This window comes from Hypanus sabinus, chromosome 7 (genome assembly GCF_030144855.1).
Source record: "Hypanus sabinus isolate sHypSab1 chromosome 7, sHypSab1.hap1, whole genome shotgun sequence".
Classification (NCBI taxonomy): Eukaryota; Metazoa; Chordata; class Chondrichthyes; order Myliobatiformes; family Dasyatidae; genus Hypanus; species Hypanus sabinus.
In genome coordinates, this window is record NC_082712.1 from 174,986,502 (window position 1) to 175,000,385 (window position 13,884).

Below are 13,884 nucleotides of genomic sequence, written 5' to 3' on the forward strand. Positions count from 1 at the left end.
CCTGAAGGCTCACTTCCCTGAAAACCATTTTACCGCGTTTATGTTCAGAAAGATTAAATAGTTTCAAATTGGATTATTATTGAGCAAGCATAAAATACACAATCCAATACTGTCTTTATTTAGAACGGATTCTCTTTATTCTCCACTTCCCATGTATTATAAGGCTCACGGCCCTGTCAGACTGTGCTCTGCTATTTGTAGATTGTACCAAAATAATCCTGTTCATTTCAAATTATCAGCTAATTCATTTTCAAGACATTAAAATCGTCTTTTCCTTGGTGTTTATTTTCTTTAATTCAAGTGATTGGATAATCCAGAAACATTTTTAGCATCATAATGATTTTGGATTATCAGAATTTAAATGGGTTCAATACGTCAGGTTTCAGGGTACGTCTGTTCCGAGTCCCCTTCTGCCCTGAGTCAGCCTCTGCCCCATCCCCTTCTGCCCTGAGTCCCTTTCTGTCCCAAGACCCGTTCTGCTCCGAGTTGTTATTTACTAATCTATCTCAAATCAGAGTAACGATGAAACATTCTGAACACTCGGAAAGTTTTGTTTGATTGCAGTGCTATTAATCAGTGTTCATCAAAACAGCAGTGTAGCGATCAGCAATGTTTACACATTCAGTGATCACTTTACTCATGTACCTCATGTACCTAATAAAATGGCCACTGAGTGTACGCTTGAGGTTTTCTGTTGCTGTCATCGATCCACTTTATATTTTGACATGTTGAGCATTCAGAGATGCTCTTCTGCACACCTCTGTAACGTGTTGTTATTTGAGTTACTGTTGCCTTCCTGTCAGTTTGAACCAGTCGGGCCATTCTCCTCCAAGCTCTCTCATTAACAAGGTCTTTCATCCACAGAACTGCCACACTCTGGATTTTTTTTTTATTTTCACACAATTCCCTGTAAACTCTAGAGACTGTTGTGCAGTGAAATTCCCAGGGGATCAGCAGTTTCTGAAATGCTCAAACCTCCCCCTCTGGCACCAACAATCACTCCACAGTCAAAGTCACTTGGATCACATTCCCCATTCTGATGTTTAGTCTAAACAACAACTAACCCTCTTGACCATGTCTGCATGCTCTTATGCATTGAGTTTCTGCCACATGATTGGCTGATTAGATATTTGCATTAACGAGCAGGTGTACAGGTGTACCTAATAAAGTGGCCACTGTGTGTCTCATGCTCTGCAAATTTAGTGTTTGCAGTTCCTAAGGAAAGGATGTGTTAGCCTTAAAAAAAAAGTCATAGTATGTAGGAAAAGCCATCTTTTATTACCCATCCTTTATTGTGTCTGAACAGAACATCTCGCTAATTCAGAGGGCTCCTAAGAACTGACTGTAATACTGTGGGTCAAGGACAACAAACTTCCCCCACATGTCTCCATCCACACTTCTCGCAACCAGCATGATCAAAGACCTCACCAACCCCAGACATTCTCCCTTCTCGCCTGTCCCTCTGGGAAGGAGATACAATATTCTGAAAGCACTATACCACTATTGAACAGTCCCCTGGATTAAGATAGACTCTTAATCTCATTATCCATCTCATTATAACTTTACATCTTATTGTCACCCTGCACTGCATTGCTTTGTAAATGCAATATTTCATTCTGCATTCAAAGTCCAATCTAAATTTATTATTAAACTACATATATGTCATCATAAACCACACTGGGATTTATTTTCTTGCAGGCATTTACAGTAGAACACAATAAAATCAATGAAAACTGCAAAGTGACAAACAAGGATTGTGCAAAAGAAGAGAAACTGTTGAAAATACAAATAAAATAACAAACAAAAAACATAATATTGAGAACATGAGTTGTAGAGACCTTGAAAGTGAGTCTGTAGGTTGTGGGATCAGCTCAGTGTTGAGGTGAGTGAAGTTATTCTCACCGGTTCAGGAGGCTGATGGTTATAGGGTTATTATTTATCCTGAACCTGGTGGTATGGGACCTAAGGCCCAGGATAATTGCTTTTCTCTCAATGCATTGATATGATGAAATGATCTATCTCGTTGGCATGCAAAACAAAGTTTTTCACTGTACATGTGATAATATTAACCAGATAAACCAAATTTACAAATGTGGTTCAGGCCGGGTCAGGACAGAAGATGTCCTCCATTTTGAATGGTATTGGTGAACAGGCTGCTAGTTTCATTCAGGTTACTCTTTTTAAATCTGAAAACTTTAATTGGCTGCATTTAACTGTTTTAGCTACCATAATTGGGTTTTGAATACCAGGTCATTAGTTAAATTGCTGTTTGTATTTGCAGTGAGCTGCTAGAGGAAGAGTTGAGGCAGGCACAAAGTTCAAACACATTTATTATCAAAGTATATATACTACAGTATGTACGATCTTGAGATTCGTCCCCTTGCAGGCAGCCACAAAACAAAGAAACCCGATAGAATCCATTAAAAAGAGAAGGCTGTCAAACACCAAATGTACAGAAAAAAACAAATCGTACAAACAATAGAAGTAAGCAAATAACATTCAGAACCATAGCAACACACACAAGATGCTGGAGGAACTCAGCAGGCCAGGCAGCGTCTATGGAAAAGAATAAAGAGTTGTCATTTCAGATCGAGACCCTTCATCAGGACTGGAAAGAAAGAGAAGTCGGAGTAAGAAGTTGGGGGGAGGGGAGGAGGAAGTACAAGGTAGTAAGTGAAAGGTGAAACTGGGAGGGGGAAAGGGGTGGGGTTTATTAGTGAAAGAGATAAAGGACTTTAGAAGGGAGAATCTGATAGGGGAGAACAGGAGACTATGGAAGAAAGGGAAGGGGGAGGAGCACCAGAGGAAGATGATGGGCAGGTAAGAAGAGAAGGTGTGAGAGGGAAATGCGAGTGGGGAATGGTGAAGGAGGTGGGGTGGGCAATTACCAGAAATTTGAGATCAGGTTGGAGGCTACCCAGACGGAATATCATGTGTTGTTCCTCCAACCTGAGTGTGACCTCCTCCTGGCAGTAGAGGAGGTCATGGACAGACATGTCGGGAAGGGAGTGGAAAGTAGAATTGAAATAGATGGCCACCAGGAAATCCCGTTTTCTGTGGTGGACGGAGCGAGGATGCTCAATGAATCAGTCTCCCAGTCTACCTCTCTCCCCTTTTTCAATCTCTCTATCTACTGATACCTTTCATAAACCCACTGACTCTTACAACTATGTGAACTATACCTCTTCCCACCCCGTCACTTGTGAAAATGCCATCCACTTTACTCAGTTCCTCCATCTCTGCCTTATCCACTCTCAGGATGAGGCTTTTCATTCCAGAACAATTGAGATGTCCTCCTTCTTCAAATAAAAGGAGTTCCCATTCTTCTGTCATCAACGCTGTGCTCACCCGCACACCTTTTTCCATTTCACTTCCATTTCACGCACACCTACTCTCATCCCATCCTCCTGCTGCCATACAGGAAGAGGGTTCCTCTTGTCCTCACCTACTACCCCACTAGCCTCTGCTTCCAGCGCATAATTCTCTGTGACTTCCACCATTTTCAATGGGATCCCACCACCAAGCTCGTATTTCCCTGCACCCCACTTTCTGCTTTCCCCAGTAATCACTTCCTACACAAATACCTTGTCCACTCAAATCTCCCACTGATCTCCGTCCTGGTACTTAACCTTGTAAGTAGAACAAGTGCCACATCTGTCCCTGTACCTTCTCTCTCAATTACCATTCAGGGCCCCAAACTTCCAGCTGAGGTGACATTTCACCTGCGTGTCTGTTGGGTGATCTGCTGTGCACAGTGCTCCCAGCGTGGCATCCTGTATATTGGTGAAATCCAACGTAGATGGGGGGACCACTTCACTGAGCACTTTCACTCTATCCACCACAGGAAGTGGGATTTCCTGGTAGCAACCCATTCCAATTCTACTTCCCATTCCCATTCTGGCATGTGAGTCCGTGGCCTCTTCTACTGCCAGGATGAGGCCACACTTAGGATGGAGGAGCAACACCTTATATTCTGTCTGGGTAGCCTCCAACCTGATGGAATGAACATCAATATCTTGATCTTCCAGTAATTGCCCCCCCCCCTCACCATTCCCCATTCGCATTTCCCTCTCTCACATCTCTTTACCTGCCCATCATCTCCCTCTGTTGCTTGTCTCCCTTCCCTTTCTTCCATTGTCTCCTGTCCTTCCTTCAGCCCTTTATCTCCTTCACCAGTCAACTTCCCAGCTCTTTGCTTCACTCCCGCTTTCATCTATCACCTGCCACCATGTACGTCTTCCTCCCTTCCCCCACCCTCTTAATCGGACTTCTCCCCTTCCCTTCCCTTCTCATCCCGAAATGTTGTTTGTTCATTCCTTTCCATGGATGCTGCCTGGACTGTTGAGTTCTTCCACCATTTTGTGCCTGTTTCTTTGGATTTCCAGCATCTGCAGATATTCTTGTGTTTTTGGTTTAACATTTAGAACGGAAGCTTATGAGAGTGAGTCAACGGCCACAAAGCCAGTCACAGCCAGTCTGGGAGCCTGTTCATTGCAAACCTCAGGTTCAGTTCAACAGAGGAATGAGTGATCCTCATGAGCAGCGAGCCCATCCCTCACCTCCGGTCCCCACATCCTGACCTTCTTAATCTGGCCTGGTGCTTAAATCAGCTAAACCTCAGTTCATTCCTCAATAACAACTTTTAAAATACATTTGGATAAGTCATGGATGGGAGGCATTTCAACGTTTCAAAGTACATTTCTTTTCGAAGTATGTGTACAGTATTCGACCCTGAGATTCGTCCTTCTCCAGGCAGCCAGGGAACAAAGACAAACCTGTTTAAAGAAAATGTCGGACATCCAACATATGATTAAAAGCACAAACCACACGAAAAGCAAAAGTGAGGCAATAACACTCAGAGTATTAAACATCAAACCGCGAAGTCCCCGAAACGGCCCAGGAGTGACGGCCACTGAGTCACGTCAGTTTAGCGCCGTGTTGGTGACTGCAGGCCTCAGCCCAGAGTCAGCTCCACACCGAAGTGCCTCGACCAAATTGCGCAAATAGCAAAAAAGAGTATTGAGAGACACGTGGAACATGGACCAGAGTCCACCAAGAAAACTAGTCCACAGCCACGGAGCATGTTCAATGCTGAGGATATTAAATTTCAAACCAGAGACTCCCCTGAGAAAGAGTTGTACAACTACAAACTGAAATTGAGCCTTGAAGCATGGATGGATTGGGCATGGGGCCCGGTTCCATGTTGAGTGGACAGCCAGAGAGCTTTTCCTAGGGCAGAAATCGCTTAGATGAGGGGCATCATTTTAAGGCGATTGGAGGAAAGTATAGGCGGCTGTCAAAAGTATGCTTCTTACACAGAGAGACATGAGTGTGTAGAATGCCCTTCAAGGTGTGGTCATAGAGGCAGATACATTAGGGACATTTAAGTGACTCAAAGGACCTGTACTGTGCTGTAGTGTTCTATGTTTTCTATCCCATAACTCTATGATTCTATGACTCTGCGTTACTTCCACCTGGGTGCCACAGTAGCATAGAGACTGCTTGAGATGTTTTGGAGTTCAATTCTGATGCCATTCTGTAAGGAGCCTGTGTAGGTCTTCTCCATGGAATGTATGGGTTTCTCCCAGCTGCTCCAGTTTCCTCCCATGGTTGAAAGACGTCCTGGGTAAAGTAATTGATCATTGTAAGTTGTCCCATGATTTGGTTAGGATTAATTGGGTTTGTAGGATTGCTGGGGCAGCATGGCTCAAAGGGCCAGAAGGGTCTACTCCACACTGTACCACTAAATAAATTAATTAATCAGCATACTCCCATAGTCCAATGAGACTGGGGCTCTGTGGTTTAAATGATTAATTTGAGCTGAGGGCTATAGGTGATTTGAGGTGATTTGAATGCAGAGGAAGGGGCAGAACAACAGTCAAACCACTGGCGATGGGGTGATATCAGAAAAGAACTTCCTTGTATGAAAGTGGCTGGAAGTATCTCTCTGCTCTCCTCTGCCACTGGGCAGAAGATACAAAGCCTGAGGACGTATATCATCACACTCATGACCAGCTTCTACGTCACTGCTATCAGATCCTCTCATTCATTAACAGATGACCTCGTGATAATCTGTACAATCTATTTTTCTGTCTGCACCGCGTTTTCTCTGTAACTGTGTGTGAGGGTGGGGCAGAATCAGAATTAGGTTCAATATCACCAGCATATGTTGTGATATTTGTTAACTTTGTGACAGCAGTCCAATGCAATGCATGATAGGCACAGAGAAAAAGAAACACTGAATTACAGTAAGTATATATATATCTATGTCTATAAAATAGTTAAATTAGATAAGTAGCACAAAAGAGCAGAAATACAAAAAAGTGGTGAGATAGTGTTCATGGGTTCAATGTCCATTTAGAAATTGGATGGCAGTGGGGAAGAAGCTGTTCCTGATCACTGAGTGTGTGTCTTCAAGCTCCTGAACCTCCTACCTGATAGGAACAGTGGGAAAAGGGCATGTCCTGGATGGTGGTGGTGCTTAATGATGGACACTGCCTTCTTTGAAGATACCTTGGATACTATATACCTTGGAGGCGTGTATTCATGATGGAACTGACTGATTTTACAAGTATCTGCAACTTATTTTGAACTTGTGCAGTGACCCCCACTCCCTCCCCATATCAGACAGTGAGGCAGCCAATCAGAATGCTCTCTATGGTACATCTATAGAAGTTTGAGTGTTTAAGTTGACAAACCAAATCTCCTCAAACCCCGAGTGAACTATAGCTGCCATCTTTCTTTCTTCATAGCTCCATCAATACTCTGTGACCAGATTAAATCTTCAGAGATTTTGACACCTAGAAACATGAAATTGCTCACTCTCTGCACTTCTGATCCCTCAATGAGGATTGGTTTGTGTTCCTTTGTTCTATCCTTTCTGAAGTCCACAAGCAGCTCTTTGGTCTCACTGATGTTGAGAGCAAGGATATTGCCCTAACATCACTCAACCAATTGGAATATCTTGCTTCTGTACGCCCTCTTGTCATCATCTGAGATTCTGCCAACTACAGTGATCCTTGTGACTCGACCTGAACATTCCCGGTGTGATCCTCCACAGTGAGGGTGAACCTGCAGAGGCACGCACTCACAGTGGCCGACAGGGTGACTCGAATGGGAGGGGGAGAGATGCGGAAATGATCGGGGGGAAACGTACAATGGAATGTCTTATTTGCGTCATCAACTAACACAGTCCAAGGATGTGCTGGGGTCAGCTGTAAGTGTCACTATGCTTCAACATAGCATTGACCCTAATCTCTACGTCCTTGGGATATGGGAGGAAACTGGAGCACCTGGAGGAAACCCACATGTTCACAGGGAAAATGTACTTACTCCTTACAGACAGCAGCGGGGATTGAACCCTGATAGGGTCATGGAAAAGTACAGCACAAAACAGGCCCTTTGGCCCATCTTGTCCATGCCAAACCTATTAAAATGCCTAGTCCCATCGACCTGTGGGACCATAGCCCTCTATACCCCTCCCATCTGTGCACTTATACAAACTGCTTAAATGTTGAAATCGATCTCACAAGCACCACTTGCGCTAGCAGTTTGTTCCACACTCTCAGAACTCTCTGAGTGAAAAAGTTTCCTCTCATGTTTCCCTTAAACTTTTCACCTTTTACCCTTAACCCATGACCTCTAGTTGTAGTCTAGTTTTGATCGCTGGCACTATTGCGTTGTGCTAATCTCTGCGCTCCCTTGTCGCTTGTATTACCTAGAGGGTAATCATGGGGAAAATAGATTTGTGGGTAATTGTGTAAAAATTACATGGTAGAAAAGGTTGTTCGGTCAACACTGTGTGAATTTTTCTCTCCAATCACTCTTAAATATATAATTATACGTCTACGACAATCTGTTATTGGCATCTCTCCATTTTGATAGCTGATTCACAATGAACTCTAGAGAATTGATTTAGTTATTAAATCTGTCAATCACTTAATCCCACGGGATTTACGAATGATTGCACCTTTACCCGATCTCTTCATTGATCAGTTTTCCCAGCAGGGACACTGTACCACAGCTAAAACATATAATCCACCTCCACAAAGCCCGTGTTTGTTGTGGGTTTATAATTCTCTGTGATTTAAAGTCAAACCTGCAAGCTCATTTGGAAATGAGTTAATAATCGTTGTGATGGACTGGCACCAGCTGCAGTTCTGTGGGTGCTGTTTGAAGTCTCCACATTCTCCCATTCTGCAGAACCAAGCAGATAATCCTAATGTGCCAATGCTGAACATTGTGCCATCAAGCAGATGGTTATATCAGGGCACCTCTCATTGCTCTTTGACAACTTACTTGAAACTCCCACATCCTCTGGGCTGATATTTATTTGTTTATTGAGATATGGTGTAGAATTGGGCTTTCTGGCCCTTCGAGCCACACCAGCCAGCAGTCCCCTGATTTACTCCTAGCCTAATCACAGGACAATTTATACTGACCAGTTAACCCACGAACTGGTACATCTTTGGACTGTTGGATGGAACTGAAGAATCTGGAGGAAACCCACATGGTCATTGGGAGGACATGCAAATTCCTTACAGACAGTGGCAGGTATTGGACCTTTGTTGCTGGTACTGTAAAGTGTTGTGTTAACTACTACACTACCACGCCACCCACTATTCATCACCCAATAGATCACCTGATCACAGAGTTATCGTGTACTACAGGACAGCAACAGGTCCTTTGGCCCATCTAGTCCACACTGAACTGTTATTCTGCCTAGTCTCATATACCCCCCCCCATCCATGCACTTACCCAAACTTCCCTTAAATATTGAAATCAAATCCACATCCACCCCTCCTACTGGCAGCTCATTCCACACTCTCACTGCCCTCTGAGTGAAGAAATTCCCCTTAAATATTTCACCTTTCACCTATGATCTCTAGTTCTAGACTTACCAAAGCCTCAGGTGATAAAGCTTGCTTGTAATTACCCTTTTGATACTCCCCATAATTTCCTATACCTTTAGGAAATCTCCCCTCAATAATGTCCCAACCTAGTCAACCTTTCCCTGCAGCTCAGGCCTTCAAGTCCCAGAAACATCCTTATAAACTTTCTTTGTACTCTTCTCAATCCTATTGCCATGGTTCCTGCATGGGATCTCATTGAAACCTACCAGGTATGGAGTGGATAGAGTGGTGGAGTCGAGGACCAGAGGGCACAGCCTCAGAATAGAGGAATATCGAATGGCAGGGAGGACACAATAGGCAGAATGGCTTAATTCTGTTCCCATGTCGTATGGTCTTTTGATCTATAGCAACATACTCTTGGATGTCACAAACAGGAGAAAATCTGCAGATGCTGGATATCAAAGTGCTGGAGGAAGTCCGCAGCCAGGCAGTAATAGATGCTGCTTGAGCCACTGAGTTCCTCCAGCATCTTGACACTGATATTAACAAAACTCTTTAGAGGCAGTGACTTGAAACCTACTGAATATTGAAAGACCTGGATAGAGCAGAAGTGAAAAGGATGTTTCCAATAGTAGGAGAGCCTAGGATCAGAGGACACAACCTCAGAATACAAGGATGCTCCTTTAGAACAGAGATAAGGAGGAATTTCTTCAGCCAGAGGGTGGTGAATCTGTAGAGTTCATTGCCAAGGATGGCTATTGAGGCCAAGTTACTGGGTGTTGAAGAAATGAGCCATGACTGATGGGTGGAGAAGACTCAATGGGTCGAATAGTCTAATTATGCTCCGTTATCTTATGGGGTCTTGTTGTGCTGGTATGGCCTACAACCGCCTTTGTGCAGTGCTGGTTGAGTGCTGATGTTCTGATGACTCACCTAGAGCTGGATAAGCAGTGAGTTTATTTCTTTCAATTGCATTATAACAGAGCTCCCCCTCTCTCTCCCACTCTGAACCTCCAGATCATTGACCATGAGGACACACAGTTCATGACCAACTGCCCGTACGCAGTCACGGAGAGCACGCCCCGGAGACGGACACGAATTCAGGTCTTCTGGACGGCACCAGCGGCCGGTTCAGGCTGCCTTGTGTTGAAGTAAGTACAGCACCCTCCATCAAGAGCTTGGGCGTTTTTGTGGGGCCAGGATTCAAAACTAAAGTCAAAGTTCAAAGTAAATTTATTATCAAAGCACTTATATTTCACCTTATTCAACCCTGAGATTCATTTTCTTGTGGGCACTCACAGTAAATACAAATAAACTCAATAGAATCAACAAAAGACTTCACACAACAGATAGACAATCAATGTGAAAACCCAAAAAGAAAAATGATAATTAGAATACTAACGGTAATAGTAATAAAGCTTTTCATCAGTAAAGCTAAAGCAATTAATTCTAATAATAGAAGTATTTTCAAAAGAAATAAAGAGGAACTTCGGACAAGAAAAATGCAGAACAATAAACATAAAGAGAGGTGCAATAGATTTAGTAGAATATAAAACAGCGCAGTGGGATACAATACAACTGATGGATGAATATGAAATATAAATATCTGGGATATCATCTAGCAAAGAAAATAGATCATAGAGCAATAAAGGGAAAATCTTTGACAGAATTTAATTCAAGGTTTAAGAAAATCTGCCAACAGGACTCAATCGTAAAAATATAACAAAAGTAATAAACACTTTCCCTTTCCCCATATTAACATATTTTTTTGTCGTAATATCTTGATCCAAAGCCGATCTGGAAAATTTGCTAAGAAAAATAAGAACAGAAATGACAAATTTTAGGAAACACTATGTATACTTGAACACACTTAGATTAACATTAACTAGGGCAGAAGGAGGAAGAGGAATAACAGGAATAAAAAAAATTACACAACAGTCAGATAAAAATTCAAAGGATGTATTTTCATCAATGGAAACAGGATTCAGCATTACACGTGAGCTTACGCAATTCTGTAAAGAGGTACACACCACTGAAATTAATTGAAAGCATAACTCAGAAAGATGAAAATGTTTTCACTATAGATGACAAAGTTAACCCATGGAAGAGCATGGCCCTCTATGGAAGACATCCCCACGATCTGAGCAGACTCGATGTCGACAAGGGAGTGTCAAACACCTGGCTCAGAGTTGGAGACCTCTTCCCAGAATCAGTGGGATTCCTTGTGGCAATTACAGAACTAGGTGGTTAACACTAAAAGAAAATGAAAAATACATAATAAAAGACCAACGAATTTAAGGCGATAAATGCAGAAAATGCCAAGAGAAACCAGAACACAGGAGCTTCTCAGGGCTGAGTACTAAGTCCCCGCCTTTATTCCCTCTATACCCATGACTGTGTCACCACCCACAGCTCCAATCTGCTAATTAAATTTGCTGAATGTACTACATTGATTGGCCTAATCTCAAACGATAACGAGGTGGCCTACAGGGAAGAAGTCATCTCTCTGACACAGTGGTGTCAAGAAAACAACCTCACCCTCAATATCACAAAAACAAAGGAGTTGGTTGTGGATTGCAGGAGGAATGGAGATGGATTAACCCCTATTGACATCAATGGATCTGGGGTTGAGAGGGTAAACAGCTTCAAGTTCCTCGGCATCCACATCACCGAGGACCTCACGTGGTCTGTACACACCAGCTGTGTGGTGAAAAGGGCATACAGCTCCTCTTTCATCTCAGGAGGTTGAGGAAGTTTGGTATGGGCCCTCAAATCCTAAGAACTTTCCACAGGAGCACAAATGAGAGCATCCTGACTGGCTGCATCACTGCCTGGTATGGGAACTGCACCTCCCTCAATCGCAGGACTCTGCAGATGGTGGTGCATACAACCCTGCGCATCTGTACTTGTGAACGTCCCATTATTCAGGACAGTTAAAAAGACAGGTGTGAAAAAAAGGCCCCAAAGATCATTGGGGACCCGAATCACCCCAACCACAATCTATTCCAGCTGCTACCATCCGGGATGCGGTACCGCAACATAAAAGCCAGAACCAACAGGCTCCGGGACAGCTTCTTCCACCAGGCCATCAGACTGATTAACCCATGCTGATTTGAGTGTGTTTCTATGTTACATTGACTGATGTATTTATTATTAATTACTATGATTGCACATTGCACATTTAAATGGAGACATAACACAAAGATTTTTACTCCTCATGTATGTGAAGGGTATAAGAAATAAAGTCAACTCAATTCAATCCAACACATTACAGAATCCTGCAGCAATTTAACTCAATCTGATTATTTAAACAGGCACAATCAAATGGCAAATATCATTCAGCAAAATGGTGCTTTAAAATATAAACTCATAAAAGACACCATACCCTACTATAAATAGAAGCCTGATCCAGTTTTAGAATCAGAGTCCTGTAAATTATATTTTAGCCGCTCTGTTATTACAGATAGGACAATCCATAGTAACCACCCGAACATAATATTACAGGATAAACAGGCAAGAACAACTTACTTAACAGATATAGCCATTCCAAACTCACATAATATACAGCAATCTGTAAGTGAAAAACACCAGAACTATGCTGATTTAAAAGAGGAAATTACATTACCAGACCATGATGCAACCAGTCAGGATATTTTCAGTTATATATCTGTAGAAGTTTGGAGTGTTCAGCGATAAGCTCAAACTCCTGAGAAAGTAAAGGCATACCTTCCTTGTGATTGCATCTACTGGGCCCAGGACAGGTCATCTGATATATTAATGGTCATGAATAAAAAACTGCAGGTGCTTTCTACTACCAATCCCCCAGAATAAATTGGTGCATGTTCACCCTCCTTCCCCTTCAAGTCCAAGTTCAAGTTGAAGTTCAAGTTTAATTGTCATTCAACCATACATGAATAACCACGAATACAGCTAAGTGAAACCGTGTTGCTCTGGGGCCTAGGCGCAAAACAAAGTATAAGGCATACAAAGCACATATAAGATAACAGTAAAATTCAATCACACAAAAAAACTTTCAAATCCCTGACTCCATGAACATTGCAGCAGTCTACACTCAAACACAGTATATCTTGTATTCTGTCAAACAAGCAGTAGAGGGCAGTGTTGCCTCCAGTATACGCTGCGTCACACTGTCACTGGCACACCGGTGGAGCCCACCAACTCTGGCCTCGCTTTCCTGGGCAGCTCCCTTGTTCCCCGTCCCCACCATTCACCAATAACCAAGTGAGTCGGACTTGCAGCACTACACACTTCCTTTGTACACCCACTCTGACACAGCCGGCAGCACAATCCATAGCAAGTCCAGCCCCTTCAGTTTCTCTGCCTACAAGCAACTCGCTGGTGTGGTAGACCTGCAGTACTTTAAGTTCTTAATTTCCTGCAGGGTCTTGCGATAGTACAAAAGACAAATTTGTAAAAGACAATAACACTTTTGGTTGGCCCCATAGAAACTGCTGCATCTGAGTGCACGGTCGTCTTACCAGAAGGACCCTGAGGTCAACAATCAGTTCTTTAGTACCTTGCTGTGGTGCCACACAGTTAAAGTGCTAATGCTTTCGCACTTCAAGTTCAGATGCTGACATCTGACCATATCCAGGATGCTGGATTTGAACACAGAGTGGAGGCTTAATCTCTGACCTTCCCTCTAAATCTCCCACATCCCTGTCCCTAAACCCTAACCTGATCCCTAACTCCCCTCTAAGTACCAAAAATTATCCCTATAAACTTAAAATAAAAATTTAAAAGAAGAGTTAACTCTGAGCTGTGACGTTGATGGAAACCACAGCCCAGCGACATCTTGATGCCTGAAGGTTACCTAACACTTGAAGCTTTTGCATGAAAATCCCAAAGATTTTATAGTGATTCATCACAGTTCTGCAGACAGAGCTGCTCCCAGCATTTGCTATTGCTATTTTAAGCTGGTTAAGAATCAGTTTAAACACTCTGAAAGCCTTATTCTTTATTGCATGCAGTCTTCAACAATTTGAAAGCATAATTACTGCTTAACAATCTG

At 42.9% G+C, this 13,884-nt stretch overlaps 1 protein-coding gene across 1 annotated transcript in view; it reads left to right on the plus strand.

The window, feature by feature from the left end:
- LOC132397415 (spondin-1-like) overlaps window positions 1-13,884 on the plus strand; it is a 327,855-nt gene that overhangs the window by 3,421 nt on the left and 310,550 nt on the right. Inside the window, exon 3 of the mRNA XM_059976155.1 lies at window positions 9,870-10,003. Coding sequence (XP_059832138.1) covers window positions 9,870-10,003 — 134 coding nt within the window. The remainder of the gene's footprint in view (window positions 1-9,869; window positions 10,004-13,884) is intronic.